The sequence below is a fragment of the Trypanosoma cruzi genome, genomic scaffold (assembly GCF_000209065.1).
Source record: "Trypanosoma cruzi strain CL Brener 1047053517045 genomic scaffold, whole genome shotgun sequence".
Taxonomy (NCBI): domain Eukaryota; phylum Euglenozoa; class Kinetoplastea; order Trypanosomatida; family Trypanosomatidae; genus Trypanosoma; species Trypanosoma cruzi.
Genome location: NW_001849548.1, coordinates 58,980 through 84,655, shown reverse-complemented (window position 1 = coordinate 84,655; position 25,676 = coordinate 58,980). Strand labels below are relative to the sequence as shown.

The 25,676-nt window shown below is 54.9% G+C and overlaps 6 protein-coding genes and 3 pseudogenes across 6 annotated transcripts, besides 10 other annotated features; 4 read left to right on the top strand and 5 right to left on the bottom strand.

Annotated features, from left to right (window-relative positions):
* Positions 1 to 1,064, bottom strand: Tc00.1047053511079.100 (mucin-associated surface protein (MASP), putative; the record flags this gene model as incomplete). The annotated part of the gene is made up of 1 exon (XM_806563.1): positions 1 to 1,064. A coding segment is annotated over one exon (1,064 nt), but the record flags the coding sequence as incomplete, so codon positions are not given.
* Positions 1 to 8,133: a sequence feature (areas not merged during assembly with more than two copies in the genome that could not be assigned to a particular haplotype).
* Positions 630 to 750: a microsatellite.
* On the bottom strand, positions 1,650 to 2,339 carry Tc00.1047053511079.80 (mucin TcMUCII, putative; the record flags this gene model as incomplete). Its single annotated transcript, XM_806562.1, has 1 exon — positions 1,650 to 2,339. One exon carries the CDS (start codon positions 2,337 to 2,339, stop codon positions 1,650 to 1,652), a length of 690 nt encoding a protein of 229 aa, XP_811655.1.
* Positions 1,762 to 1,902: a microsatellite.
* Positions 2,891 to 4,557: a mobile genetic element.
* On the top strand, positions 7,420 to 8,082 carry Tc00.1047053511079.71 (annotated as a pseudogene).
* Positions 7,861 to 7,909: a microsatellite.
* Positions 8,134 to 8,333: a sequence feature (haploid, Esmeraldo-like haplotype).
* Positions 8,334 to 25,676: a sequence feature (areas not merged during assembly with more than two copies in the genome that could not be assigned to a particular haplotype).
* Positions 8,504 to 9,637, top strand: Tc00.1047053511079.60 (mucin-associated surface protein (MASP), putative; the record flags this gene model as incomplete). Its single annotated transcript, XM_806561.1, has 1 exon — positions 8,504 to 9,637. One exon carries the CDS (start codon positions 8,504 to 8,506, stop codon positions 9,635 to 9,637), a length of 1,134 nt encoding a protein of 377 aa, XP_811654.1.
* Positions 10,338 to 11,672: a mobile genetic element.
* Positions 14,411 to 14,591: a sequence feature (T-rich).
* Tc00.1047053511079.40 lies at positions 15,115 to 16,860 on the bottom strand (annotated as a pseudogene).
* On the bottom strand, positions 17,909 to 19,015 carry Tc00.1047053511079.25 (annotated as a pseudogene).
* Positions 19,216 to 19,264: a sequence feature (AT_rich).
* On the bottom strand, positions 19,480 to 20,049 carry Tc00.1047053511079.10 (mucin TcMUCII, putative; the record flags this gene model as incomplete). The annotated part of the gene is made up of 1 exon (XM_806560.1): positions 19,480 to 20,049. One exon carries the CDS (start codon positions 20,047 to 20,049, stop codon positions 19,480 to 19,482), a length of 570 nt encoding a protein of 189 aa, XP_811653.1.
* Tc00.1047053511079.6 (uncharacterized protein) lies at positions 22,157 to 22,849 on the top strand (the record flags this gene model as incomplete). Its single annotated transcript, XM_806565.1, has 1 exon — positions 22,157 to 22,849. The coding sequence occupies one exon, from the start codon at positions 22,157 to 22,159 to the stop codon at positions 22,847 to 22,849; it is 693 nt and encodes a 230-aa protein (XP_811658.1).
* On the top strand, positions 25,252 to 25,676 carry Tc00.1047053511079.3 (mucin TcMUCII, putative; the record flags this gene model as incomplete). Its single annotated transcript, XM_806564.1, has 1 exon — positions 25,252 to 25,676. A coding segment is annotated over one exon (425 nt), but the record flags the coding sequence as incomplete, so codon positions are not given.

Genomic DNA, 25,676 nt, shown 5'->3' with positions numbered 1-25,676 from the left:
CTTCTGTCAAATTTTGCGAGTCTGTTTGTGCTGTTGGGCTTCCTCCTGCCGGAACTGCCACTGCTGTTGGTTGTTCTCCTACCGTTGCTGGCGCTGGCGGTGGACATCACGGTGGAAGGACCTTGTGCCTCCGCGTCAATCCGCCGTTTCTCGTTTCCAGTTGCGGCCCTACCAGCAGCTTCATTTTTTGGTTTTTCTTGTTTATTGGGAGAGTCTTCTTGTGCTTCGGGTGTTGACTCCGCTGGTGCCGACAATTTGGGCAATTCGTTCCGTGCACGACTTGCTCCTGACTGCTCACCTGCTTCTTGGGGTTTCCTTCCCTTTGTGGATGCCGCAGCGCCGGTCTTCTCCAACGCATCACTCTCGTCGGTGATGGAGGGTGGGGAATTACCACCAGCAACAGGAGCGCTCAAAGATGCATCACCACCTGGACTGTCAACATCAGGCTGACTGCGACCACCAGAAGAAAAGGAGCCAAAAATGAAAACTTTGCTTCCGTCAGAACCTACACTTCCTGCAGGAGCCCCAGGAGAACTGCCACCATCACCGAGAACAGGAGATGGGGACTTGACATCCGAAGCAGGGGACTTCAAAGAGCCACCAACAAGTGCTTTAGAACCTCCATTTGAACCACCACCACCGCCAACAGAAGCGTTGCTGCCACGAGCTTGACTGCCACTGGCACCTCCAACGCCAACAGGACCGCCAGCACCGTCGTCTCTATCGCCTCCACCTTCGTCTCCGCGACCAGGAGGGAAACCGGCACAACCGAAATCAGCACATGAATTTGGAGCTAAATCCGATTTATTTTCCGCTGTACCAGTCACCAATGGGTCAGTCGAAGCCTCAACGGCAGTGATGGACAAGACAGATCGTAAAGGCAGCGTCAGCGCAGTTCTGTCACATCCGCTCGGCGTATACGATTTATTCGTATTCAACACCCACGACGCCATGCAGCCACCAACTGCGTCGTTGTCGAGATTACTCGCATCAGCCCCGCTGGCACCGCACCACAGCACGCAGAGGGCACACACCAGCAGCACACAGCCAGTCATCATCGCCATCACTCCTGTCACTTGCGTGCAGCCTTCAGCACAAACTAACAACACGTCAACGCAGAGTGAAAGCAAAAAAGGAGAGACAATTCACACACCACGCACAGCCACAGCAAAATAACAAACGGCAGCAGCACAGCAACAAATGGAAGCAGCACAGCAGCGGCAGCGCACACACACCATGAGGCAGTTGAAAGCAGTGAAAGGGCAAAAACACACAACGCCCCGCAGCAAGTAAACAGAGAAAACACACAAAACAATTAGAAACAAAACACATGTAAACAAACAGCAATGAAGTTAAAAATGTAAACACAAAACAAAGGCTGCACAGTATGGCTCCAGCGCGCATGCACCCATCCTCAAATGTGACTCCACGCAAACAGTTGTGTGCGTGCCATGCATATGAGTGTGTCTGGGGTGCGTTCAACGTGACGGATGCAGGGATCGGCAAGGAGCACACAGCAGGGCAGCGGAAGCAAGTGAAGCAAAACACAATCATTATTTTCTATTATTTATTTATTTACATCGGACCACAGTAGACGCGCACAAATCCCCGCGGTTGAGTGCTGGAACGCACAGCCTGCATACAAATCTTCAGCCCACAGTGGTGTACGCCAGCGCGGATACGGCGAGCAGCAGTGGGGCAAACACCCACGCAGAGCTGCTGAGGCTGCCGTCCATTTCGCGCAGACGTGACGGTGCGCGGGTGGTCGTCGTGGTTGGCGCCTCTGTAGTCGTAGTGGTGGTGGTTGTAGTAGTCGTCGTCGTGGTTGGTGCCTGTGTTGTCTCCGGCGCAGTGGTGGTCGTCGTGGTTGGTGCCTTTGTTGTAGTCGTCGTCGTGGTCGTCTTGGCAGCAACTCTGGCGTTCTTATCTTTTTGGTCTGCAGATGTATTCGTGTCAATTTCTGTTCCTGCCTTGTCGTCGCTATCTTCTCCCTGCTGCACATCGATCGTGTCTTTTGATTCTGATCCCTTTCCACCAACTTTTCCCGGTTCCGCACCGAGCCCATTACTCGGCGGCCCTGACGGAGCGGTCACCTGTGATACTGCCTCTCGTTGAGAGGGCGATGGACCGACGTCGGCAGGATCCCCAGGCGTCGCGTTCTTGTTTGAAATTCCTGGGGCCACCGAAGCTGAATTAGTGGCTGGTGCATGGGACGGCAGACTAGAAATATTTCCATTAGAGCCTGAATTCGGAACCAGTTCAGTGTCTTTCGCGCACACGGACGGGCAGCAGCACAGGGCGAGCACCAACAGGGCGCACAGCAGACGGCACGTCATCATCAACGTGAGTGTGGTCGTTCGGTGGTGTGGAGCTGATCTGCACAGTGAGGGAAATGGAGAGCAACAGGGGAGACGAGAGGTGCGGCAGACACACACAGAGGGCACACCACAAGAGAAGAGGGCAGCAGCCAGGCATGCACCGTACGCCGCACACCACGCACGACACACAGATGGAAGAGGGAGAAGCAAACAGGAGCGGCACCCAAGGTTCCACCGCATGTACACACGGCGAGAGCGGTCCGTCGTGTCTGAATCCCTCACGGAGGGTACGCACACACACAAGAGAAGGTGCAGCGCACACCGCAACACAAAAGCAAAGTAACAATTAAAAAGAGGAGATCCCCGCACACCACGTGAATTGTTGGTCCACGGGAAAGCTAGCCAATATTCATCACAAAACAACTTGTCATCTTGTTGTTGCTGTATGCTGTTGCAATAACGAGTGAGTAGCGCAAGGGCCGTCCGTACAAAAGTGGCAAGCATTCCATCCGAAACGTGCCATCGTGCGGGCTGGGGCACTCCAAGCAGTCGCATTCCCAATTCCCAACGACGGGGCATTTCTGCAGTGGATGAAGCGAATTCTCTCGTGGTCCATCTCGAGTACCCGCGGTTGTGCTTCCTGCGTGTCTTGCCTGCTGGCATGCTTGGCACTTTCTGTGGCGACCTGTGCGCGAGGCGCCTGTAAAGAAGACGCTGGCACCATTGTGGCATCCGCATCCGAGGCCTTCTCAAACCATCGGAACGCCAGGCTGAGCACGTCCGGCATGTGCCCTCATATTGTGGACGGACGAGCGCACTCTGCCGCAGGTTGGGCAGGAGAACGTCAATCCGCCGCTCGCTGGTCGGCAAGGATTTACGGTACTCACGTCGGGAAGAGGTTCCGGCGGAGGCAGCGGCGGGCCGGTCACCCCAGTGAGGGAGGGACGGCAACACCAACACAGGGGGTTACTTTTGATACGAAGGGCACGCGCAGGCATGTCGAAGAGTGGGCAGGAGTCGCACCGTGCCTTTGTGCAGAGCCGCCGCTCGGGGCACGATGTCCGGATCGAAACCAGGAATAGAGTCCTTGCCACACCGACAGGTGCCTGTCATACGGCGCACGCGCCTTCTTTTCTTCTGGGCATCCCTCCAGTACGGTCACCTGACTGCAGCGAGGAAGTCCACGTGCCAGATTGGGCCGCCCTCCTGCGGGAGGGATCGTGCAATCACGGCTTCTTCGTCAGTGGCCTCATTGCGTGGGATACCGCAGTGCGATGGAGAGATCATGAAGTTTACATAGCGAACTCGCTGCATCAAGGAGAGCAGCATAATCCAACTCTCTTCAGTGACTTTGCCTCGCATGGCCAGTGGGACGACGCGGGGTGCCTCAATTGCCGACAGGGAGTCTGTTGCCACCAGGATTCGTGTGGGCGATTGGGATGTTTCCCAGACAAAAGGTATGAGATGTATAATGCCATTTTCAGTGGCAAGGCACTCTGCTCTATATGAGTATGCGAGCCTGCCAGCTGCTGCACGATGGACCTCCACAGGGAGATCATTTGTCGTGGTGGAGCCATACAATAGTGCAGCGGATCCAGATGCGAGTTCGGAGAGAGAAGAAGAAACGTCTGTCCATAATTCAAAATCATAATCTCCCAGAGAGGAGTAAATAGAATCAAAAGCCGTGCGCTTGACGTCGTCAGAGGCGTCTTGGGCAAAGCGTGGCTGATAAATTCCACTTTATTGCAGCTCACAGTGTCCCAGGGGAAAATACGATGTTGAATAGAAGGAGCACGATTGTGGCTGTGGGGTATCCCAATAATATTACATACGCGGCGCAATCCATTAATAACAGCATCCTCGGAAGCGGGATTGATGCCGCCGCTTTCCCATGCATGGACGGCGGCATGGCCTCCAATCAGACTGCGCCACACACGTCCTCAATACATCGGAAAAGTGTGAGGCGTTCGTGTTGTGTGGGTGCGCGGAACCCAATGGTCCTCCGCAGCGGTGCTGGACTGGCGGCCAGGTGGACAGGATTATCCTTCTTTGCTGCGCGTGGGCCGAGCGATGCAGTGCAGCTGTCGCGGTGCCGCACTTCCAGGCCGTGGAGGTGAATGGGAGCCGGACACGGTGCGATTGTCTCGCCGCCGTCGTGTAACGCACTATGGACGCACCCAACCAGAAAGAACTGCATGGTGTGCTGGGACGCACCAGCCTCCGCTCCCAGCCGCAGCTGATGGCGGAGTAGTGCGGTCTACTTTTGTGTCTGTGTGAAGAATTTTGCTGTTTTTTAAATTTTGGTACGGGCCGATGGTGCATTGGCGTTTTCTGATTCAGTAGGGGAAATGCGTTTTGAAGAAGCCGTTGCAGGTATTCAGCGTCGTTGTGGATAACAGATGTGCGCCTGCCTCCGTGAAGGCGACAACAGTGTCTTGGATTACAGCATAAGGCACTGCGGCTTAATTTGGTGTTTTACAGCAATTTTATTGGACAGTGCATTTGATTTGCGGTTATTGGGTCTTTTGTGGGGAAGGTGGGAGGCTGAGGGCATGAGGACTGAATTCATTGTGTGGCTGCGTTCCGTTGAATTTCGACCAGCCGTGGCACTCTTTTGGGGTTTGACAGCTGTCTCTTTTGCTTACTTCCCACCGCAGCAGGTGGATAACACTGATCCGAGGAACATTTGTTTGACCGCGTGTGGGCTGCTGCCGTGCGTGGTGCATGGACCATGTGATTGTGTGGGGAGGTGCGTTGGAGTGACGAATACTTCTGTTTGGCGTGTCGCGGTGTGTCGGAATGACGTTCGGATGGCATGTGGAGGGTGTTGTTTGTGATTTGTGTTTCCTCTCTGGTGGAGCCGACATGTGTGCGGGGGATTGCGGCGTTGCTGGCTGACAGCTCCACGTCACTTTTCAGCATTCCTGGATGTGCTGAGGAATGACGGCTGGCGACCAGCGTGTTGGTGCTGCTGGTAGGAATAAGTGCATCGGGAATAGTCCATTTTCTCTTTTCCGTGCTGGAGCCGATGAACTGGCACGAGGGCACCGGCTGCAGGCTGCCTGCCAGCACGTGTGAGCAGCGGATCCATGCACACACCGACGCTCATCGCAAGAGCTTGTGCGATCACGGTGGCATTTTGTGGCGTGCTTTTATGGGCGTCAGCCCGTCGAAGAGTGTGTGAACCAAACGGCTGACTGCACACGAGGAAAATAAGTGCGTGCACTGTGCCGTGTTTCAGCGTCGATGGCAGAGCGACAGGAAGCCCGTGCTGGCAACCGAGATCGTTGCGTCGCGAGGGATGTCGGTATTGATTTTGGATTGTCGAGGGTGAAGTGATTTTGCTGCTGCCCGTGTGTGTGGCCACTCCGGCGGAGGGCGGACACAAAAGGGAGGGATGCAGGCGCTGCGTGTGTGTGTGTGCAGGTGCCATGCAACAGCGTCACAACAAACATGCTGCGACTCGGTGACCCCTGCATCGCTGTGGTCCTCACGAGCAGCCGAGGCACGGCCCACATCGATGCACTTAGTGGACGGAGTGGGGCATCTTTCGAGGCGCTGCAGGGAACAGGATGTGTTGACGCAGCCAAAACGTGCATGGAGCGTCACGATGGCACAGTCGGCTGTGGCTGGTGGAATATTTACTTCTCGGAGCCAACAGAGAGAGGGAGAGAGCTGCTCCTGCTGCTGGCGTCGTTGCTGCCCTTTGTGGCCTCCCATGCCGATTATTGTCTGTCCGCTGATCATGGGTGGCATGCCTCCACTAGTGACGTCGTCTGCAGGCATTCCACAGCACCAGTGAAACACACACCACGTCGCATGCTTTGGCTGTGCATGTGGTGTTGTGCATGCAGCCGGCATTATTTCGCCCGACTCCTTTTCACTGCATTGCGACAAATAGATGCGTCCCCGCCCGAGTCATTCACTGCAGCTCCGTGTGCTGTACTGCCAGCACAAGACTCTCCTGTTGTCTGACGCCTGGCTGACAGTCCAACACCACAGCGTTGGAACACACAAGGATGTGGACTGCCGCTCACGGTGTTGGGCACCGCTGTTTGGATGCGGCGGCCACACGAGCGGATGTATTGTGGCACAATCAAGTGCGTGAAGTACGCGGAACCACAGCGGCTGCAATAATATCAGCGGTGTGGCACCACGGAGTACGTGAGAGGGTGATGCATGATGAATCACAGTGGGCGGCATGCGAGGGAAGTGCACCGCGAGAGAGCGTCACCCCGCCCTCAGCCTGCAGGGGAATGTACACCCACAAAATATATAGACGAGACACCACCAAACACACATGCCCTTCCGTGCACCAATAAATAGGAGCGAATGTGCGTTCTGGTGCGTGGGAGTCCACTCACATATTTTCATTTCCACCGCAATAAACGGTGAGGAATCAGGTGCCACAGCAACGAAGGAGGAAATAAAAACATCTACTGCAGCACTTTACCAGCGAAGGGCAGGAACAGCACAAACCGAATTGTTGGCTGCACCAACACAAGAAAACTTTAAAATAGGAAAAAATAATTGTGCACCCTGCGGGAACCCCCAACACACGACCCAGGCATGAAGGTTTACCCTCTGCAAAAACAAAACAAAACGTGCAGACATCTTCCAACATTCAAACAGAAACACAAATAAATGGTTTCCTGCACTCTTCTATTCCCTGGGCTGAATATGAACGAGGGCCAAAGGCAACTGAGTTGCTTTTGTGATGAATATTGGCTGCAATTCCCGTGAACCAGCAATTCACGTGGTGTGCGGGGATCTCCTCTTTTTAATTGTTACTTTGCTTTTGTGTTGCTGTGTGCGCTGCACCTCCTCTTGTGTGTGTGCGTACCCTCCGTGAGGGATTCAGACACGACGGACCGCTCTCGCCGCATGTGCATGCGGTGGAGCCTTGTGTGCCGCTCCTGTTTGCTTCTCCCTCCTCCATCTGTGTGTTGGTGTTGCGGCGTACGGTGCATGCCTGGCTGCCGCCCTCTCCTCATGTGGTGTGCCCTCTGTGTGTGTCTGCCGCACCTCTCTTCTCCCCTGTTGCTCTCCATGCCCCTCACTGTGCGGATCAGCTCCACACCACTGAACGACCACACTCACGATGATGATGTGCCGTCTGCTGTGCGCCCTGTTGGTGCTTGCCCTGTGCTGCTGACCGTATGTGTGCGCGGCAGGGAGTGAGATAAAACTGAAAAAGCTGCAGAAACTCCAACGCCCCAGGATTCAGTGGTTTCAAACGATTCCGACAATACACGAGCAAAAGTCACGGAATTTAATGGACGGAGTTCAGATAAGGAGGCCGATTCGTCAGAGAGACCATCGAAGACCGTCTCTGCGTCAGCAACTCCATCTTCGACAGGTGCAGAAGAAGGACCAAGTAGAGCGCCCGCTTTGCAAGATGGAAGAGATGCGTCTGGTCAGCAAGGGGCATCAGAAGGGAATAGCCTTTTACCAGGATCAACAGGTGATTCCGATAAGTCAGATGTAAATCGGGAGCATAATAAAGAAGTGGCGCTAGCCGATAAAGAGGTTAAGGAACAGGCACCAACCACGACAACCACAACGACCACAACTACAACAACGACCACCACTGCGCCAGAGGCACATCGTACTACGACTACGAATACGGAGGCTCCAACCACGACGACCACCCGCGCACCGTCACGTCTTCGCGAAATCGATGGCAGCCTCAGTAGCTCTGCGTGGGTGTGTGCCCCGCTGCTGCTCGCCGTATCCGCGCTGGCGTACACCACTCTGGGCTGAAGAGGTGTGTGCGGTCTGTGAGTGCCAGCACTCAGCCACGGGTATTTGTGCGCGTCTACTGTGTTCCGATGTATAAAGTAAGAGAAATTATGATGATTGTTTTTTGCTTTCGCTGCCCTGCTGTGCGATCCGGGTTGCTTCTCCACATCCGTCACGTTGAACGCATCGCGGACACACTCGCATGCATGTACACAGGAGTCTTGGGTTTGTTTTTTCTTTTTTGTTTTCTTGGTTTTTAATCTTGTGGTTTTCAGTGCGGCGTGCATTTTCTGCAATCGTGCTGATCCAAACTATCTCGTCCTGTGTGCTCTGCTTCTGTGTACTCTGTGGTGTACCGTCGTGGTTTTTTGACGTGTCTCTCTTTGCTTTGCGTTGACGTGTTGTTAGTTTGTGCCGAAGGCTGCACGCAAGTGACAGGAGTGATGGCGATGATGGCTGGCCGTGTGCTGCTGGTGTGTGCCCTCTGCGTGCTGTGGTGCGGTGCTGTTTTTGGACACGCGATGGAGGATTACGGCAGTGAGGGCGGAGGGAACGGTTTGAGGCACACGAGTAATGGTGGAGATGACGGCGTGTCTCTAAAGGCGGACTGCGTGTTGTTATCCACTCGAATGGCATTAATAAAGGCGGTTGAGGCTGCGGATAATGGACATGTTGAATTGAGTGGTGTACCAGACCATCTTCAGGATACCGGGGAATCATCACCTAATAATACGGAGGGCAGTGCAGCGGCTGGTCCAGGAGGTCAGCCAGCAGGACTACTGCCGAAGCCCGAAGGATCAGATACAGAAGGACAGCAAGGAGAACCAGAAGGGTTGGATCCAGCTAGTGGAAAAAAAACAGATGGTAAGAGCGATCGCAAGGACGGTACGGCAACTGGACCCCAACACCAAAGAGCTGATCAATCGTCGTCTTCTTCTTCACCTGGCAGCTCTGGCACTGAGGGTGTCAAGCGACCCTCTTCGAGAGCAAATTCCGAGAGTAATGAAGCCCTCAATCACCTGCCGCAAGAAGAAAAAGATCTTCGCGGTGAATCTGACGGTCGTGAAATGGAGGCCGAAGAAGAACCAAAAAAAACAGGAGACAAAAAAAATGCAAATCGTGAGGCACCTACAGAGACACGTGGAAGTCCAGCCAACAACACGGAAATACAAACAGCAACACCACCGCCACCACCAGCACCAATGAATGGACATTCCAGCTTTGAGGATTTACCACCCATGCAACCGCTACAACGCGTCCAAGACGACAATACAGAATCCAGGCCACCATCACCCACGGCAAACGCTGATGCCGCCAATAATGATTCTGAAAAGAGCACTGAAAACGGCATGCCGAACAGTGATCAAGCATCCGATGCCCCAGGGACAGCAGAAGAAAAACAAAATGAAAATAAAGATGCCAATCCGAAAGAAACACCAGTGACGGCCACAGCCATGAAAACTGCAACGGCAACGACTGGCGACAGTGACGGCAGCACCGCGGTCTCCCACGCCACCTCCCCTCTTTTGCTTCTTCTTGTTGTTATGTGTGCGGCTGCTGCGGTGGTGGCCGCGTGAGAGTGAGGGAGAGAGAGCCGTGCACCGCCCGCACACACACTCTTCCTTCTCTCTCTGTGTGTGTGTCCCCTTGCATGGACTCTCGCCCTCACCTCACCCCACGAAGCACACACAATAATGTGCCCATTGTATATATGCATGCACACCCATGCAGGCCCGTTGGTGCTCTCTTTTGCACGACACGCACCGCTGCCGTCCTGCCTGGCTGCATGGGCGGAGCACCGTAACTGTTTCTGTTTTGTTTTTATTGCATTGAGTGGGCGACCTCTCTCTCTCTCCCTCTGTGTGTGTTTTGCTTTACTGGAGCAATGAGAGTGTGTGTGCGCTGGTCGTCCCACGCTTCGGCTTTTTGTTTTTTTCCATTTATTGTTTCATTTTTGTTGTGGTTGAGTCCACTCATTATGTTTTTGTTTTTTGGATTGGTGGTTTGCTTAGAATGTGGACGCATGATTTTTTATTTTATTTTCTTTTTTCTTTTGTTTTGCGATATTGTCAGTGTTTCTTATCCTTGTCAAGCCATTAATTGCTTTCTTTTACGTACAGCATGCGCCAATTGGTCACGTTAACCCACGGTCTGCAGTGCTGCTGGTGCTTGTGGTTGTGATGATGTGTGTGGTGTGATTGCCGAGAGGGAGTCCGTTGCCACCAGGATTCGTGTGGGCGTTTGGGATGTTTTCAGACAAAAAGGTATGAGATGTCTAATGCCATCTTCAGTGGCAAGGCACTCTGCTCTATATGAGTATGCGAGCCTGCCAGCTGCTGCACGATGGACCTCCACAGGGAGATCATTTGTCGTGGTGGAGCCATACAATGGTGCAGCGGATCCAGATGCGAGTTCGGAGAGAGAAGAAGAAACGTCTGTCCATAATTCAAAATCATAATCTCCCAGAGAGGAGTAAATGGAGTCATTAGCCGTGCGCTTGACGTCGTCAGAGGCGTCTTGGGCAAAGCGTGGCTGATAAATTCCACTTTATTGCAGCTCACAGTGTCCCAGGGGAAAATACGATGTTGAATAGAAGGAGCACGATTGTGGCTGTGGGGTATCCCAATAATATTACATACGCGGCGCAATCCATTAATAACAGCATCCTCGGAAGCGGGATTGATGCCGCCGCTTTCCCATGCATGGACGGCGGCATGGCCTCCAATCAGACTGCGCCACACACGTCCTCAATACATCGGAAAAGTGTGAGGCGTTCGTGTTGTGTGGGTGCGCGGAACCCAATGGTCCTCCGCAGCGGTGCTGGATTGGCGGCCAGGTGGACAGAAGTATCCTTCTTTGCTGCGCGTGGGCCGAGCGATGCTGTGCAGCTGTCGCGGTGCGACGCACTGTGGACGCACCCAACCAGAAGGGATCGCGTGGTTTGCTGGGACGCACCAGCCTCTGCACCCAGCCGCAGCTGGTGGCGGCGTGGCACGGTCCGTATCGCAGCAACGGTGGCGTGCAAACCAAAATTGAGGTGTCGATCAATCGCATTGCCGAGCAGACGCACCGGGTGGGACTTGACGCGTTGGTTCCCATCGCCCAGACGATGGTCGGCCGTGTCCTCGTCAGACTGTCGGTGTGAGGCGATGCAGAACAGAGCGGCCCCGCTCCTATCGGCGTTGATATTCAGGCTGTGCTCGGCAGCCCATGTGGCCACAAGGGACACGGCAGTTGGCATTGCCGCAGCACGGAGACGGATGTCTGCACACAAGGCAACAAGCGTGCGGCCGTCAGCGTGAATGAACGCCGGCGCAAAGTGAATGCTGTACAGGCAGCGCAGCAGACCATCCACGCGGTGGGTAGGAGCTGCGGTCCAAGGAAGCTGCATTGGGCTGCCCCGGCTGAGGCGAGCTGCTGTCGGGAATATTCTTGGCGAGCACATACCGAAACGCCGCCGCCTCGCAGGTGACTGCGCTACCAGCGTTGGGAGCGACGGCCCAGACGCGGGAACCCGTCGAGCACAGCCAGCACTCGCCCATCGTCAACGGTGTCGATCGCAGTCGAGATGCCGATCTGGACGGCGAGAGAGCGGTGACGGCGACGGTGCAGCGCGGGACGCCTCTGCGACGCTCGCACTCCACGCTAATGCGCTCGCTCGACACTTGTGACGTTTTTTCACCCACAGGCGGCGGTGGACCAGTACTTCCCTCACCCCTAGCAGGGCAGAGAGCAGCGGGATGGGCCGGCAACTCTCTCCGTGCGGCATTTTCCCTTCCCGTGTCTGTGGATGCGAGTGTTGTTCCCCGTTTCCCAGGAACCTCGCAGGCTGCCGTCAGCGAGTGAGGTATTGATTATCGTTCTGTGCGGGCAGCGGGTGCAAAATGGCGCAGAAGCACATCCTATACGCCGAATTGTCCAGAGGCCACGCCACGCAAACAGTCGCGGATGGCCGAGTCAGGTGCACACGGCGTGAAGGGCCAATTCATATCTCAGTCACCAGAGGGCACGCAAGCACAAGGTGTGCGGGCAACAGTGGGGATCGCAGCAAGTGCGACGCTGACAGTGTGACGGACGAGCGGGTGTGCCCGCTGCAGAGGCAGAGCACGGACGCGGTCCCAAGAGTGCCGCAGCACAGCCGATCCCAGAGGGCAGGAACGTGGTGCCGCCATGCCTCGGAGCACCACAGGCCTGGGCTCGAGAGAGTACCAGGCTGTTTCGCACGGGCCTCTAGCAGCATGGAGAAAACACGGCGAAGGGTATGATTGCGGTCCTCCCATTTGCGGAGAGCTTCAGCTCGGGGCAGGCTGCCTCCCGGTAAGAAAGTACGCTCGTTGCATGCTGTCGCCGCAACAGACTCGGCCTGCTCCATTCCGTCCGTCGTGATTCCTCTGGTCTGTCACGACTGCCGCGCGGTATGGTGTATTTGCGCATCTACAACTATGTGGTCACAGCGGCCAGAGGTGTTACACACGCCGTGGTGGAAGCATCACAGTCGGCATCACGCAGGACAAGGGCGGCATGTTTCCGTTGTGGCAGCATGCCTGCCTGTCGCGGGATGCCGTCCTCCGTCTCCGCAGTGTGGGATGGCAGATGGTGGTCCGAGTCCATGTAAACAGGTGGAAGTACAGTGGGAGACACGCAGAGCGCGTTGCACAGTCACGTCGGGAAACGAGACGCTGCGGCCGCTAATCCGAGTCGCCTGTGCCGTGTCGTCGGACAGCTCACACTCCATGCCGCTTGGGGTGGCGGCGAGGCCCTCTCCTGACGTCGTGGATGGTGAGCGACCGTCCCACAGCTCATGGTGTGAATTCAGGTCAACCGCAATAACCGCTGCGGGGCCTAAGCGACGAATGTTGCCCGCAAAGTGAGCAAAGTGAGCAATTACTGTAGGAAGGGTTGCAGAGGTTCACCACGTACATGCTGGGGCTGGCCGGTGGGCACACGCGGAGGGCGGTGGTCTCCAGGCAGTTGGCTCCAGCAGCGACAGGCGCTCGCACGGAAAGGTGTGGTGCACCACGAAGGCCACGCCAGCGGCACGCCCACTGCAATGCCCTGGTGGAAGACACCGCAGCCAATGAGCCTCGTCGCTGGGCACTCTGGTGCCTGCTCTCATCCAGAAGAGCCATTTCGGGCTGTTGCTGCGCCAGTCAAGCAGCAGAGGCAATCTTGAGGGAGAACCGCCTAAAGTTCTGAGCTGCTAGATAACTACGAGGCCATCCTCATCGGGGTGCGGTCCCTCTCTCCTCATGGCCACGGAAGAAGACAACAGCCGCCACACGCAACTGCCAGCATGCACTACAAAAGGTGCATCCAAATCCACCGCAACGTGCATCTTGTGTGTGCCTGCAGCAACACAAAGCAAAGAAGTGGAAAAGAGGGAGCAGAGTATGTGGAGGGACGCACAAAAATGTACAGCGGAGACGCATAACGGAAACAACAACAACAAGACCGCTCAAACTCATGACTGCACCGCAGCCCAAGCAGTGGCAATTCACACAATATTTATTGAAAACAAAAAACGTCCCCCTTCGTCTTATGTAAACCCCATCACACAAAATAATTATAAATGAAAAGAAATCGTCCATTGCTGCTCCACACAAATTTAAAATAAGAAAAAAATCGCCTGGCTGCCGTGTGGCCACACCAAACTGTCTGTATGTATTTTGCCCGCAAAAGAAAATTAAAAAGATGGTTGCGTGTGCTTCAACCGTCCGATCCTCCATGTGTCCGCACATCGTTTATATTTCATGGGGTCATCTGCGTGTTGCTGCTCCCCTCAGCCCTCTCATCGGCGCGTGAGTGCGGCCCGCAGAGCACAGTCACTCGTGTGTGGGGACTGAGAGAAGCACGCAGACATGACGGCAGTCGCGTCACTCCATCGGGAGAGTGAGCGCAGCAAAAGAAAAAGAAATCATCGGAGGGGAGAGAAATGCTCACGAGGCCGACACCGAAGGGTGCGCCACCGCATGAAATAAACACGCAAAGCAAAACAAATCCTTAAAGAAAAACACGGCGGCAGGGTGTGGCTGTGTGTGTGTGGCGCTGCGGGTGTCTGCCAGCCCTGGCCGCAAAGAAAACAAAACAGGAGGGAAGAAATGTGTGCTCCGCCCCACAGGCCCTCGTCGCACGCCCACACGTCACGGCTCCCGCAGCGCGCCGTTCGTCGCGGCCCCTCCTCATGCGTGCAGCGGGCGAGGCGCACAGGGCCGTCGTCATGAGCGTGTCGGTGGGTGTGCGAGTGGAGCAGTTGGGCGGGAAACACACGGCACCCCTCACAGGAGGAGTGCAGCAACAAACAATTAAAGAGGGAAGAGTAGAAAAGAAAAAACGTCCATAGTGATTGCCCCAAAAGCAAAAAAGAAAGAAATGAAGAAATTGAGAAATAAAAAACAAAAAGGAAAAACGCACAACCAAAAAAAAAAAAAAAAAGCTATAAAAATATTTTAAAGCAAAAAAAAAAAAGAAATGGGGGGAGTGAGAGGTAAAAGAAAATGGAATAAAAGAAAAACGAAAAAACAACAAAAAAAACATTGAAAAATGAAAAAACGCACAAAAAAGCTTTATATTACGCACAGGAAAAAAAAAAGCAAGAAAGTAGCAAACAGGGAATTAAATTTAAAATAAGAAAAAAATGGAAAATTTATTTGAAAGGCAAAAATTAGTTCTTGGACGCAATTCTCTGCTGGGAAGGTCGCAATTGTCCCACGCGGCAGTCAGTCACGACTCACAGAGCGGCAAACCCCCACAGTCCCAACAGCAGGAAAAGCAACGGCACCGTCCTGCTCTCACGCACAGTGCCGCCATCACCCGTTGTTTCTCCAATGGCAGGGATGTTCGAAGTCGTCGCCCTCTCCACACTTCCCTGCGATGAATTCGCCGGCAATTGCTGTGTAGTGGCAGATGCATCCACCGCTGTCATTTGTTCTGCTTCACTTTCTTGTTGAGGCTGCTTCGATGCCGCTTGCACTACTCGAGCTTCAGATTTTTTACCTGGAGGAGACGCCTCTGCAGTGGACGCTTCTTCAATGGGTCCCTCTGCAGAAGAGTACTCCTCAGCAGGCAAATCGGCAGAGGACGCCTTTGTGAGAGCTTCCGCTCCAGGAGGCAACGCCGGAGCAGCCACAGCCGCTTCTCCTCCCTCTCCTCGCTCCTCTCGCGTATCATCCAACGCTCTCGGAACGACAAGGCTGCTGCCGTTGGCGGCAATGGTGCACACCTCGCCGTACTTCGGGCACTTGATCTTCCCATACTGCTCAAAACCATTCAACTTCACTGTGGTTACAGAGCCCTCAGGGCAAGGCTCAAAATCCTTGCTGTCACTGTACTTCACCTTCACTGTTCCCTCCTCACACAGCACCTGTGCGCACACTCCTTTGACGCTTTTATGGCCATTATCGTCCTTCTTCTCCACCAATTCCGCATCCAGGCACCACGAGTCACCGCCAGTCAGCGACCCAGGGAGAGAAGTCACAGTCACGTCCGAGCACGTCCTGTAATTTGTCCCGGACGATATTTCGTGAAAGTACGAAGAAATAACAGGGCAAACGTCCCTATCCGCCAGATTCCCTTTGTTTTCAACGATGGTTGCGGTGCACTTCCCGACGTGACGGCGGTCAGAGGTGCAGCGAAGTGTCTCTTTGTCAGTAGCATCGCAGAACATGTGAGGATACTTGGTGGGGAAATCTGTTATTTCACTGCACTTCTTCTCCAGGAAGTCGCAGCCAGTGCGGTGGCCCCAGCTCATCGGCTCCGCCATGCTCCAATTCACGCTGTAGTACCTCATATCCGCGAACACCGCCATCGTCAGAGCCGTGTAGTAGCCGGCACCAACTGTGGGAGCCATCAGCTCGTCCCGCGCGTGGCGTCCCTTCCAGTGAGGGATCTTTCTTGACGATGCACCATCTTCGTCCTCCAGTTCCATTCCCTCGAGAGAGTCACAACCAAAGTGGGCTCGCGTCTTCGCCTTAACGTGATTCCCTGCCACCATCTTGCGGTGCGTCCCACGCACACTGTGCTCAGAAATTTTGATGCTCTTTTCTTCCATACTCTCTTGGCTGAACCCAAGAGCGTGCGCAATTTCGTGTGCGGCAACGCGAACGCTCCACGCCGTTTCAGTCATGTACTTTGGATCAAAGTTCATGGCGCCAATGGAAGGACGAAGATCACCCCATGTGCTACACGTGGCCGCCCAAACAGCCCTGCTTTCAGTGCCTGATGGCCTAGCAGCAGCGTAGATGATAAAATCTGCATCAGGCACACCGTCACTCTTGTGCCTGGTAGGAATCGTAAATTAGTTGCACGGACTTCCCATAGTCGGCACATGTAGGTTTTCAGAAGCGGGCTTCACAAGTAGCCGCTCAGCGTGCAGTTTGACGGCACCAGGTAGAATCTTTCCAGTGTACAATTGTTTCTTTGCCTCCGTCAAGACATGCTCTGGTGTGCATGATACCTTTTCCCCCAAGACGGTTTCGCACTCATCCCCATCATTTTCGCAGTACTTCCTCTTCCTTCTACCCGTTCCTCCCTCCAAATCCTCCGTGGACACCGCGATGCGGATCGGCTCCCAGCCACTGTCGTCATCCTGTGTGGCGACGGTGTACGCCTGCATCGCGCCCTGTCCCTTGCGCGGCACCTCACGCACCACCGCAGTCCGCAGTGGGCCGCTCCTCTCCATCATTGCGTTAAACCCACAGCGGTATTGTGTGGCGGGAGCGGCGGCAATACGCCCACTGGCGCAGTATATCAGCAGCAACACCACCAGTGGGAAAAGCGACGCGGCGTGGCGTGGCTGGCGCATGGCCTGAGTAAATTGCATTTCTTTGTTTCTTGTGAGTAGCAGCAGCAGCGCAGCCTGGATGCGGGAGAAGAGAAGCAAAGAAAAAAGAGGGAAGAGAAACAGGAAACAGTTTATTGCCAGTGATGCGTCGGGATGCGGTACAAACAGCGGAGTAACAGGAGACCACAGAGGCAGCCACACACACCGCGTGCGCACCGACTCCATTAAAGGGAAAAACCGTCAATCCGTCGTCGAGGAAACGTCCATCACCGTCGCACGCATTCTTCATCGGCCACAAAGCTCCCTGCACGCGGAGTGTTTGGTCTGCTCTCCTCGTGGTGTCGCAAAAATTGTGTGACCGGCCACCAACCTGCCACCACTTGTTCAGCGCCCGTCCCACGTGCAGGAGCAGCGCACAGCGCTCTCCCTTTCTATCCCAACAGCTCATGGGGGTGACGCCACCGCACGGTAACCTCATTACGATGCGCAGCCCTGAAACGGGAATGCAAAGAGTCATGCGGACGGATCTTCTTTCACCGCTCTCCCTTCGGGATGCTCAATAAAGAGCGTGAAGGCGTTGCAATGATCATGACCGTTTCTTCCGCACCGCCACTCCAAAAGGTTACTGTGAGTCCACGGCGTGGAAGTCACCGTGTTCGCCGCTGATTTCTCCACCGGCCCACGACCACGCCGCCGTTCCAACACGGTGGATATGAGCGTGGCCAAAGGCAACCACAAGCGCCAACACACAGAGGCCCATAGTTTCCGCCGTGACCATCCGCAGAGTGCGTGCGTCCTCAGCGTTCACGCCGCTACACAGAGTGTGCCAAATGGTGTGCGTGTGCGCATGTGCTTGTGTGTTTGGCAGCGCCTATACTTGCAGAGCAGCTGTGCGCCACAAGAGTGTCAGAAGAAAGCGACGGCAGAGAGAGGCGGATAGCACACACACAAATTACTCATATCATCATACGCACATGCAGCCCGCGGAATGGGTGCGCTCAAGCAAAACACACACACAGAGAGAGAAGGACGAGTGTGTGTGCGGGCGGTGCACGGCTCTCTCCCTCACTCTCACGCGGCCACCACCGCAGCCGCACACGCAACAACAAGAAGAAGCAAAAGAGGGGAGGTGGTGTGGAAGACCGCGGTGCTGCTGTCATTCTCGCCAGGCGTCGTCGTACTACTTTGCACAGCGGCGGATCCGACTGTTGTTGCGTCTTCATTCCCAGCTGTACTCTCACGGTTCCGCTCTTCATCTTTCAGTGGGGCACCAGGCGTTTCTGCATTTGGATGTCTTTTATGTGCCGTTGTTATCCGAACTGTCGGTGGTTCCACTATCACTGGGAAATGAAGACTGAGCTGTTTGGTTCTGGCTGCTGCCTGAAGATGTATTCTGCGTGGCTTGTTTCGGGTGCGGCTACTCTCCGGGATTTATCCTCTTGTGGTTCAGCCATATTCATTGGATCTTGTGGTGGTGCTGGTGCTCCGTCCGTGCCTTTCCGTGCCTCTGTCATCTTCAGTCCCGTTTGTTCTGTTCTTTCGACCTTGTCGTAGAACTTTTTGCTTTTCAATTCCACGCTGTGTTGATGCGATCTTTCCGCCACTGCGTCACCTCTGGGCACATGACTGCATCCACCCGAGGCTGCTTGGACTGTGCTGCAGCGCTCGGCCTCTGGGTGATTCCTTTGCCCTGCTTCACTGCGACCGTCATCGGAATGCGGCTGGTGGCCAGCACCAGACGCTGGGCTGTGAATTTGGGCGTCAACACCACCATCCACCTTCAAGGAAAGAGAAAGATGAGGTGACATTCCGACATTCTTCGTGCCAGCAGCCTTTGAACATTTCGCTGTTGGGCTGCCAACTGACACCCCCATATCCTTCGAGTCGCCAGGCTCTCTGTGAGCTTCGTTGTCTTCCTTCGTCTTTTCGTCCGTCAGCGCATCTGCAATAATGTCATTCAACGTGTTTAAATACGTTATTTTATCCTCGATGCTTCACAGCATTCCTCCTTAAGCTCATCTTTGTTATTATTCGCCAGTAAATTCAAAGCATCCACATATGAGTTACCGCCGAATTCATCCTGCAAACACTCCTCACCACAACCACCGCCGGCACCGCACCACAGCGCGCAGAGGGCACACACCAGCAGCACACGGCCAGTCATCATCGCCATCATTCCTGTCACTTGCGTGCAGCCCTCAGCACAAACTAACAACACGTCAACGGAGAGTGAAAGCAAAAGGAGATAAAAATTATTCAACCACGCACAGTGAAAAACGGCAACAGCCCAGGAGCAGTCCACACACCACGAGGCAGATGGAATCAGTACGATTGCAGAGCTCGCACACCGCCCCGCAAACCACAATTTTAAAAAGCAATAAAAAACAATAATTAAAAAATCAGAAATTAAAAAAGAAATTAAAAACAAACCCAAGGCTCCAGTGCGCATGCTTATAAGTGTGTCCGAGATGCGTTCAACGTGGCGGATGCGGGGCACAACGCGGAGCACACAGCACGGCAGCAGAAGCAAGTGAAGCAAAACAAGATCATTATTTCCTCTTATTTAGTACAGTGAACCACAACACACGCGCACAAATCCCCGCGGCTGAGTGCTGGCACGCACAGCCCGCACACACTTCTTCAGCCCAGAGTGGTGTACGCCAGCGCGGATGCGGCGAGCAGCGGCGGGGCACACGCCCACGCAGAGCTGCTGAGGCTGCTGTCCATTTCGCGAAGACGTGACGGTACGCGGGTGGTCGACACAGCTGGCGCCTCTGTAGTCGTGGTGTTTGGCGCCTTTGTCGTGGTCGTGGTGGTTGTAGTTGGTGGTTTTGTTGTAGTCGTCGTGGTGGTTTTCTGAGCAGAAGTTTCAGACTCCTTATTTTTTTCTTCTCCGGATGTTTCGGTGCGACTTTGTTGCTCTTTCGTACCCTCTGACAGTGATGTATTTGGCTCGGTACTTACTTTTGGTCCCAAACCTGCCGTACTGGAAGATCCTGGTTCCTCTCCGCCATCATTTCCCGGCTTTCCAACGGGCTCCAAACTTGACGACCCTAACTGACCGGCCGTTGGGGGTGTTGGCTCTGGCGGAGGAGGCGGTGGAACGGGAGCGGCTTTAGGCCCATTCTCAGTCTCTGCCACGCACACGGACGGGCAGCAGCACAGGGCAAGCACCAGCAGGGCGCACAGCAGACGGCACGTCATCATCATCGTGAGTGTGGTCGTTCGGTGGTGTGGAGCTGATCTGCACAGTGAGGGACATGGAGAGCAACAGGGGAGACGAGAGGCGCGGCAGACACACACAGAGGGCACACCACATGAGGAGAGGGCAGCAGCCAGGCATGCACCGTGCGCCGCACACCACGCACGACACACACTCCAATCCACGGCAGCAGGCACACACACACACAGCCCTGCCGCAACACCAACACACAGATGGAGGAGGGAGAAGCAAACAGGAGCGGCACACAAGGCTCCACCGCATGCACACACGGCGAGAGCGGTCCGTCGTGTCGGCACCCTTCACGGAGGGTACGCACACACACAAGAGGAATAGGCGCACACAGCAACAGAAAGGCAAAGTAACAATTAAAAAAGGGATATCCCCGCACACCACGTGGATTGTTGGTCCACGGGAAGTGCAGCCAATATTCATCACAAAAATAATTCAGTTGCCTTTGGCCTGCGTTCATATTCAGCGCACACCACTCCATGCAGGCCTGGGCACCACCGCAGCAGCAGCTGCACACGCAAATATAAGTGCAAGGAATGGAATAATGCAAGCAATCATTTATTCGTATTTCTTTTTGAATGTTGGCAGATGTCCGCATATGTTGTTTTTTCCAGAGGGCAAACCTTCATGCCTGGGTCGTGTGTTGGGGATTTCTGCGGGGTGCACAATTCTTTTCTTTTCCCCTTGTGAATGTTTCTTGTGTTGGTGCAGCAAAGAATTCGGTTTGTTGTTCCTGCCTTTCGCTGGTAAAGTGCTGCTGTAGATGTTTGTTTTTCTTTTCGTTGCTGTGACACCTGATTCCTCACCGTTTATTGCGGTGGAAATTAAAATATGTGAGTGGACTCCCAAACACCACAACGCACCTTCGCTCCTATTTATTGCTGCATGGAAGGGCATGTGTGTTTGGTGGTGTCTCGTCCATATATTTTGTGGGTGTACATTCCCCTGCAGGCTGAGGGCGGGATGACGCTCCGTCGCGGTGCACTTCCCTCGCATGCCGCTCACCGTGATTCATCATGCATCACCCCCCCACATATTCCGTGGTTCCACACCGCTGATATTACTGCAGCCGCTGTGATTCCGCGTATTTCACGCATTTGATTGTGCCACAATACATCCGCTCGTGTGGCCGCCGCATCCAAACAGCGGTGCCCAACACCGTGAGCGGCAGTCCACATCCTTGTGTGTTCCAACGCTGTGGTGTTTGACTGTCAGCCAGACGTTAGACAACAAGAGAGTCTTGTGCTGGCAGTACAACACACGGAGGTGCAGTGAATGACTCGGGCGGGGACGCATCTATTTGTCGCAAGGCAGTGAAAAGGAGTCGGGCAAAATAATGCCGGCTGCATTCACAACACCACATCCACAGCCAAAGCATGCGAAATGATGTGTGTTTCGCTGGTGCTGTGGAATGCCTGCAGACGACGTCACTAGTGGAGGCATGCCACCCATGATCAGCGGACAGACAATAATCGGCATGGGAGGCCACAAAGGGCAGCAACGACGCCAGCAGCAGGAGCAGCTCTCTCCCTCTCTCTGTTGGCTCCGAGAAGTAAATATTCCACCAGCCACAGCCGACTGTGCCATCGTGACGCTCCATGCACGTCGTGGCTGCGTCAACACATCCTGTTCCCTGCAGCGCTCAAAAGATGCCCCACTCCGTCCACTAAGTGCATCGGTGTGGGCCGTGCCCGGGCTGTGAGTGAGGACCACAGCGATGTGAGGGTCACCGAGTCGCAGCATGTTTGCTGTGACGTTGTTGCATGGCACCTGCACACACACACGCAGCGCCTGCATCCCTCCCTTTTGTCTCCGCCCTCCGCCGGAGTGGCCACACACACGGGCAGCAGCAAAATCACTTCACCCTCGACAATCCAAAATCAACACCGACATCCCTTGCGACGCAAAGATCTCAGCTGCCAGCACGGGCTTCCTGCCGCTCTGCCATCGACGCTGAAACACGGCACAGTGCACGCACTTATTCTCCTCGTGTGCAGTCAGCCGTTTGGTTCACACATTCTTCGAAGGACTGATGCCCACAAAAGCACGCCACAAAAGGCCGCTGTGATCGCACGCGCTCTTGCGATGAGCGTCGGTGTGTGCATGGATCCGCTGCTCACACGTGCTGGCAGGCAGCCTGCAGCCGGTGCCCTCGTGCCAGTTCATCGGCTCCAGCACGGAAAAGAGAAAATGGCCCATTCCCGATGCTCTTATTCCCACCAGCAGCACCAACACGCTGGTCGCCAGCCGTCATTCCTCAGCACATCCAGGAATACTGAAAAATGGCGTGGAACTGTCATCCAGCAATGCCACAATCCCCCACACACGTCGGCTCCACCAGAGAAGACACAAATCACAAACAACACCCTCCACATGATTCCCGAACATCATTTCGACACACCGCGACACGCCAAACAGAAGTATTCGTCACTCCAACGCACCTCCCCACACAATCGCATAGTCCATGAACCACGCACGGCAGCAGCCCACACGCGGTCAAACAAAAGTTCCTCGGATCAGTGTTATCCACGTGCTGCGGTGGGAAGTAAACAAAAGAGACAGCTGTCAAACCCCAAAAGAGTGCCACGGCTGGTCGAAATTCAACGGAACGCAGCAACCCAAAATGAATTCAGTTCTAATGCCCTCAGCCTCCCACTTTCTCCCACAAAAGGCCCAAAAGCTGCCAATCAAACACACCGTCCAATAAATTCGCTTTGCAAAAAAAAGAAGAAACCGCAGTACTTCCTGCTGTCATCCGAGACTTTTTTTGCTGATTGATGCGGCAGAAACTCACCTGCTCCTCAAAACGACGCTGTGCGCCTGCAACGCATTCTTCAAAATCGCAAGCATCCCACCACATCGGGAAGCTCCTACGCACCTTCGTCAAACACCACAATGCAAATGAAAAAACAATGCTTTAGTTGGACTGCGATGCGGACCGTGCCACGCCGCCATCAGCTGCGGCCGGGTGCAGAGGCTGGGGCGTCCCAGCAAACCACGCGATACTTTCTGATTGGGTGCTTCCACAGTGCGTTACACGACGGCGGCGAGGCAATCGCACCGTGTCCGGCCCCCGTTCACCTCCACAGCCTTGAAGTGCGGCACCGCGACAGCTGCACTGCATCGCTCGGCCCACGCGCAGCAAAGAAGGATACTTCTGTCCACCTGGCCGCCAATCCAGCACCGCTGCGGAGGACCATTGGGTTCCGCGCACCCACACAACACGAACGCCTCACACTTTTCCGATGTTTTGAGGATTTGCGTGGCGCAGTCTGATTGGAGGCCATGCCGCCGTCCATGCATAGGAAAGCGGCGACATCAATCCTGCTTCCGAGAGATGCTGTTATTAATGAGTTACAACGCGTATGTAACATTATTGGGACACCCCGCAACCACAATCGTGCTCCTCCTATTCAACATTGTATTTCCCCTGGGACACTGTGAGCTGCAATAAAGTGGAATTTAGTCAGCCACGCTTTGCCCAAGACGCCTCTGACGACGTCAAGCGCACGGCTAATGACTCTATTTACTCCTCTCTGGGAGATTATGATTTTGAATTATGGACAGACGTTTCTTCATCTCTCGCCGAACTCGCATCTGGATCCGCTGCACTATTGTACGGCTCCACCACGACAAATGATCTCCCTGTGGAGGTCCATCGTGCAGCAGCTGGCAGGCTCGCATACTCATATAGAGCAGAGTGCCTTGCCACTGAAGATGGCATTATACATCTCATACCTTTTGTCTGGGAACATCCCAATCGCCCACACGAATCCTGGTGGCAACAGACTCCCTGTCGGCAATTGAGGCACCCCGCGTCGTTCCACTGGCCATGCGAGACTACGTCACTGAAGAGAGTTGGATTATGCTGCTCTCCTTGATGCAGCGAGTTCGCTATGTAAACTTCATGTTCTCTCCATCGCACTGCGGTATCCCACGCAACGAGGCCGCTGACGACGAAGTCATTGCACGATCCCTCCCGCAGGAGGGCGGCCCAATCTGGCACGTGGACTTTTTTACTGCAGTCAGGTGACCGTACTGGAGGGATGCCCAGAAGAAAAGGAAGGGCGCGTGCGCCGTATGACAGGCACCTGTCGGTGTGGCGGGGACTCTATTCCTGGCACGGCCCGGACATCGTGCCCCGAGCGGCGGCTCAGCGCAAAGGCGCGATGCGATTCCCGCCCACTCCTCGACATGCCTGCGCGTGCCCCGCGGATCACAAATAACCCTCTGTGTCGGTGGTGCCGTCCCTCCCTCACTGAGGAGACCGGCCCGCCTCTGCCTCCGCCGGAACCTCTTCCCGACGTGAGCGCCGCAACTCCTTGCCGACCAGCGAGCGGCGGATTGAAGTTCTCCTGCCCAACCTGCAGCAGAGTGCGCTCGTCCGTCCACAATATGAGGGCACATGCCGGACGTGCTCAGCCTGGCGTTCCGATGGTTTGAGAAGGCCTCGGATGCGGATGCCACAATGGTGCCAGCGTCTTCTTGACAGGCGCCTCGCGCACAGGTCGCCACAGAAAGTGCCAAGCATGCCAGCAGGCAAGACACGCAGGAAGCACAACCGCGGACACTCGAGATGGACCACGAGAGAATTCGCTTCATCCACTGCAGAAATGCCCCGTCGTTGGGAATTGGGAATGCGACTGCTTGGGGTGCCCCAGCCCGCACGACGGCACGTTTCGGACGGAATGCTCGCCACTTTTGTACGGACGGCCCTTGCGCTACTCACTCGTTATTGCAACAGCATACAGCAACAACAAGATGACAAGTTGTTTTGTGATGAATATTGGCTAGCTTTCCCGTGGACCAACAATTCACGTGGTGTGCGGGGATCTCCTCTTTTTAATTGTTACTTTGCTTTTGTGTTGCGGTGTGCGCTGCACCTTCTCTTGTGTGTGTGCGCACCCTCCGTGAGGGGTGCAGACACGACGGACCGCTCTCGCCGTGTGTGCATGCGGTGGAGCCTTGTGTGCCGCTCCTGTTTGCTTCTCCCACTTCCATCTGTGTGTTGGTGTTGCGGCAGGCCTGTGTGTACGGCGTACGGTGCATGCCTGGCTGCTGCCCTCTTCTCTTGTGGTGTGCCCTCTGTGTGTGTCTGCCGCGCCTCTCGTCTCCCCTGTTGCTCTCCATGTCCCTCACTGTGCAGATCAGCTCCACACCACCGAACGACCACACTCACGATGATGATGACGTGCCGTCTGCTGTGCGCCCTGTTGGTGCTCGCCCTGTGCTGCTGCCCGTCCGTGTGCGCGAAAGACACTGAACTGGTTCCGAATTCAGGCTCTAATGGAAATATTTCTAGTCTGCCGTCCCATGCACCAGCCACTAATTCAGCTTCGGTGGCCCCAGGAATTTCAAACAAGAACGCGACGCCTGGGGATCCTGCCGACGTCGGTCCATCGCCCTCTCAACGAGAGGCAGTATCACAGGTGACCGCTCCGTCAGGGCCGCCGAGTAATGGGCTCGGTGCGGAACCGGGAAAAGTTGGTGGAAAGGGATCAGAATCAAAAGACACGATCGATGTGCAGCAGGGAGAAGATAGCGACGACAAGGCAGGAACAGAAATTGACACGAATACATCTGCAGACCAAAAGATAAGAACGCC